This window comes from Solanum verrucosum, unplaced genomic scaffold, assembly GCF_900185275.1.
Source record: "Solanum verrucosum unplaced genomic scaffold, falcon-dt-bn FXZP01000051.1, whole genome shotgun sequence".
NCBI classification, from domain to species: domain Eukaryota; kingdom Viridiplantae; phylum Streptophyta; class Magnoliopsida; order Solanales; family Solanaceae; genus Solanum; species Solanum verrucosum.
This window is the reverse complement of record NW_026020110.1, coordinates 3,455,797-3,460,767: the sequence shown is the minus strand read 5'-3', so window position 1 is coordinate 3,460,767 and position 4,971 is coordinate 3,455,797. Positions and strand designations below refer to the sequence as shown.

The window sequence follows — 4,971 nt, the reverse complement described above, 5'->3', positions numbered from 1 at the left end:
TATTGTATTAAAACTATAAATCTAGTAATTCGATTTTTGACTTTTAAAAAAGTCATAACATTATAATGTCAATATTTATTTTTTCAAAAAAAAAATTGATTGTTTTCTCTGATGTCAACTTAATGTGAAGATTTATTTTTTCCCTTAGTTATTTTATTTAAGAGGAAACACAAATCTGGACTCTAATCAAAATAAAATTTGTCTTTTTATTTTTACTTAATTATAAAAAGTTCACTTTAAATATGATGATATATAATTTTCCTAGTTTTTAATAATATACGATGATATATAAGTTATTTGAAAAAACAAAAGGTGTGTCATCCCAAAAAAGGAAGTTATATCTGTAAGAAGATAAGGTTAAGCCATAATCTAAAATGGTTGGAGTAAAGTGTATGTGTATGTCCATGTCCACAATTTTTGCATCTTCATCTCTACCACCTACTGACCCTAAGTTAAAACCTCCATTTCTCAAAAGCCAAACAAGAGTTGAAAGGAAACTGTCAGTTGCAGAGATTGAAAGAGCCATTGGTGCTGGCATTTTTAAAGATAGAGATACCAGCAGGTACGTATCCCTTCTTTTACTGGCAATTGGGCGGGTTGAGTAAAATTTGGGCAGGTCAAAATGAGTTAAGGCAATAAACGAGTCAAGACTCAATCCAACCCAAATCTGTTGTGACCAAAATGGGTTGGGTTAAAACAGATTAGGTGACAAGTTAATAACGGGTCATAACCCAATTCACTCAATTTTTCCTAGGTTTTAATAGTTTTATTTGTTATTTTATAAGTTTTTAGTATCTAATAAAAAAAAATCATTATTAACTATATATAACATATAAAATCAAAAAAGAAAATTAAAAAATATTTTGACAAGATTTTATCAAAAAACAATTTGGATTACATATCAACCCAATTTTAATGGGTTGAAATGTGTTAGGTTGAGATACGTTGAACTAACAAATGGACGGATCAATAACCAACTCAAACTTAAATGGATTGGATCGGATTGTACGGGTTGAGTTTGATTTTGCCAGGCCTATCTGATATTACCGTCTCAACTTTTTCTTTTTTGGTTTAATTTATTAAGGAGTGCAAAGGAGAATAAAACATTGTTTGATTCAATTTTGTCCAATTCTGTTGGGGAGAATGAAGGGGATGTTGAGAAGAAGCTAAGACAAACTGGTGAATGGCTTATTCATAAAACTGAAAACACATCTGCCTCTACTGGTAATTATTTAATTATTTAATTACTTTTCTTTTATTTACTTCCTTGTAGTATATACTAATATATTTTAATAAATATTTTAATTTGTCACAGGAAAACAGATTTTAGTTGCTGTCTTTCAATGGATTCTACCAATGTGGATTATTGCATTTCTTCTTGCTTCTGGGATCCTCAACCTACCATTTCTTGATGACTTGCTTTTGTAAATAATTATATATCCCCTTACATATTCAACTTATATTACTTTCTTTCATACTCCCTCGGTACATTTTTATTTTGCATGTTGCTAGGGGTGCAATTAGGAAGGGGGAAGGGGTGTCACGCGTGACATTGTTTTGTCTGAAAAAATTGCTAAATAGGTACATACGGTTAAGAAACGAAAGCAAACTTAGAGGGTCTCTATATATTATAAGTGACACTACTTGAACAAAAGAAGTGTGTAGCTTAGTTGTTTTTTGTTTTATTTTTTAGAAAAAATATAATAATATACATAAATTGTGTTTTTTTTGTATTTTTTTGTAAATATGGTTTATATTATTTATTTTCTCATTTTAAAAACTGCATGTTGCAGTTTTTGAAAGTCAATTTGACTAATTTTTAAAATTAAATTAGATCACATTAATTCATATTTTAAACAGAAAAAATAGATATTCAAAACTATATGAATAAAGTACTATAAATTGCAATTTTTTGTATATCAATATAATGAAAAAACATATCCTAAAAATGTTTGTCAAAGTTCTTATAGTTTGACTCTGAGGAAACCATCACAATTAAAAGTGGACAGATTTGTTTTGCACAAATATTATCATAAACTGCTTACCAACTGAATAATAAATTCAAAAACTCAATTACTAGCATCTAATACTGGGGGGAAAAAAGGAGAAGCAGAATTGTAATATGTAACATATATTAAACTTGTACCTCTAGTAAAATTATCAATTCTAATAGAGTTTTGAAGAGAATGCGTTGAGAATTGTGATTTTCTACACACATATTCGATCCTTTTGCACTATTTTGTATGATATTCACAAATTACAATGAAGTTAAGCCAAGGTTTAAGGAGTTACATAAGTTTTGGTACAAGTTAACTTGTAAGAGACTATACGAACAATTTATCTTAATGAGCTGTATAAAAGGTTTAACTTTGAATGAGTATATCTCAAGATACAAAGAGTTAGGTATTAAACCCACCAAATTTGTAACACCTCTCACGTTCAGAGTGTTTAAATTAGAACGCCAAATACTTACGAGTTTAATCTTATCGTTATACATCACCTGTCGCTGAGATATTGGGAGAGTGAGGATGTAAATGGTTGGTTGTATCAAAGGAGTGATGTATGAAGGTGTTCGAAGCATTGGACCAAAGTTAGAAGCCAAAGGGAGTCTTGAAATAAAAATTCAAGTTGAAGATTTCATTACGACAATACATTTCAATAATTTGGTATATGTCTAACTTGAAACGAGTATATCTCTCAATATATAAGGATTTAGAGGTCCTACTACCTATCAGCTTAAAGATCTCTAGGTCAAGTTTCCAACAACATAACCTCTCAACAATTGAAGTTTGGGGCAAAAAAGTTATGGGTTATGCATGTTTTACCTAAAGTTGTGTGTAAATTTGATATTTAAGATTTCAACTTCATGGACCATTACAAATAGACATGTTAGGTAGTTTTTATAAAGAGTCGACAATTTTAGTTAGTTTTAGTTTGTCACTCAGTTTAGAACAAGTTCTTAGGTTTTTCTCTATCTAGTTTCTTGAACGAAGAACATCAATATGCTTTCAAGTTATGGGAAATTTTAAGTCCCAGTAACTTAATCTAGTAGAGTGCATCCGTAGAAAGTGGGTCAAGTTATGGTAAATTTCAAGTCCCACTAACTTAATCTACCATTAACCAAGACAGGTCGTGGGTTGTTCTACAGACCGTTGATGGGTTTCATAGAAGAACTTCAGGTTTAGTGGAAATTTTGGAGATAAAGTTGAGTTCTATGGTTTGGGTCTACAGACCATAGGATGTTTTACGGGCCGTAGAAAGGCCTCGTCAAAGTTGGATGAATTTTAAGGTTCCAGTACTTAGTCTCTGGTTTACCAATATGGTCCAGTGAACTTTCTACAGAGTAGGTTGAACCTGTAGTTCGGTCCGGCAGTTAATTCATAAGGGTATTTGGGTCTTTTCCTAAGCACCTAATACATGTACCACATCGTTTTAACCTATAAAAAGAGACCATTTAACTGAATTTACTCCTAAATCTACCGATTCCATTTCATTCCCCCAAAATCCTCTCAAGAGCAAGGAAGAAGGAGCTAGGGTTTCCAATTCAATCATCCCTTTTTCACCATTGTTTTGGTCTATAAGATCAAGATATGTAGAGAGTTTATCAATGGGTTTCATTCACCCATTGAGTCCCAAAGATTCCTCTTATTCTCCAATTTAATTTCTCTAAATTGGCTAGATGTTCATTCAATTCCTCATGAATTTTGTTTGTATGGATTCAATTATTTGTTTTTGATCATATCATGATAGTTTTGACATAATTACATGCTTTACAATCAATTTCATATGAACCCATGCATGATACATGATATTGACTATGAACCCTAGAAGGGTATGAATTTATAAAGAAATTATGAAACTATGATTGATGTTTTCATGAAAGATATGCATGGTTTATGAAAAGAATTGTATTATTATCTAGGTTGCTTTAAGACAAAGGTTTTCTCACATTAAGGGATCATGGTATGGTGAAAGGTTTTCTCACCTATGCATGATTCACGGTTTAATGAGCTATTCTATGATGTTTTAAGCTTGGGTTGGTAACTTAATTGTGTTTTTCCATGTATGATCATATGCGTATGGTTATGACTATTCCATTGAGATTTTTACTTAGTACCGAGAGGATATTGAGATGGAGGATCTCCCGTTAGTAGAGAACGGGTCTCTAGTAGCAATCTTTTTATCCTAACTACGTACCCCCATAGGTTGTCTTAAGTGACATAGCTAGTGGATCCACCTAAGCTAAAAGTTAAGGTCCTTGCCTTGGCAAGTGAGGACATATTTTTTTGATGTGGGAGCAAGACACCAGATTCTATGTTATAGCTCACATGGTCTATATCGATTGAAATGCATATCCCACAAGACGAACTAAGTTAATTTCAAATATTTTATGAAGTTTTCCTTATATTTATGATGCATTGACTATGTTCAAGTTTTATGATGTTTCATTAAAGGCTTTTATGATGATTAGCTTGGTAATGCAATTCATGTTTTCAATTATGTCCCCTTATTATTATTTTATATTTTTATGTATATCCATCATACTTAGTACATGGAAGTACATTCCATGTTTTAATGCATACTTGTGCCTACATTATTTCACTAATGCATACTTGTGCCTACATTACTTCACTAATGTAGGGTGTGTCGCTTCCTCTCCCTCCACTTGTGGCTAGTTGGTGATCTTTTGGAGTTCGTAGAGTTGGTGACTCCTCATGTTCTAAGGACAAAAACATCTTTACTCTGGTTTCCTTATATTTTAGTTTTCGAATATTGTACGTGGTGTACACGTTACGTCCCGACCACTTTCTTTGATGTACTAGATGGCTTGTCATGACTATGAAATTTCTGCTTTACAAAGTCAAACTCTTTTATTCATTGATGAAACTCTTTGCTTTTATCTATTATATTGTTTATATGTATGTCAAATGGCTTGTGTAGGGCCTCTCATAGTTCTTATACACCATGTCA

At 31.8% G+C, this 4,971-nt stretch overlaps 1 protein-coding gene across 1 annotated transcript; it reads left to right on the top strand.

The window, feature by feature from the left end:
- Positions 1 to 335: 335 nt before the first annotated feature.
- On the top strand, positions 336 to 1,480 carry LOC125825306 (probable NAD(P)H dehydrogenase subunit CRR3, chloroplastic). Its single transcript, XM_049504648.1, has 3 exons — positions 336 to 562; positions 1,085 to 1,224; positions 1,316 to 1,480. Exons 1-3 carry the CDS (start codon positions 375 to 377, stop codon positions 1,426 to 1,428), a joined length of 441 nt encoding a protein of 146 aa, XP_049360605.1. The 5' UTR covers positions 336 to 374; the 3' UTR covers positions 1,429 to 1,480.
- The last annotated feature ends 3,491 nt before the right edge of the window (positions 1,481 to 4,971 follow it).

Bases quoted from the DNA above. Each gene is read 5' to 3' on its own strand.
- LOC125825306 (XM_049504648.1), top strand. From the start codon at position 375: ATGGTTGGAGTAAAGTGTATGTGTATGTCCATGTCCACAATTTTTGCA. The intron at 563-1,084 runs GTACGTATCCCT...TAATTTATTAAG, and splicing joins AAAGATAGAGATACCAGCAG to GAGTGCAAAGGAGAATAAAA. The intron at 1,225-1,315 runs GTAATTATTTAA...AATTTGTCACAG, and splicing joins AAACACATCTGCCTCTACTG to GAAAACAGATTTTAGTTGCT.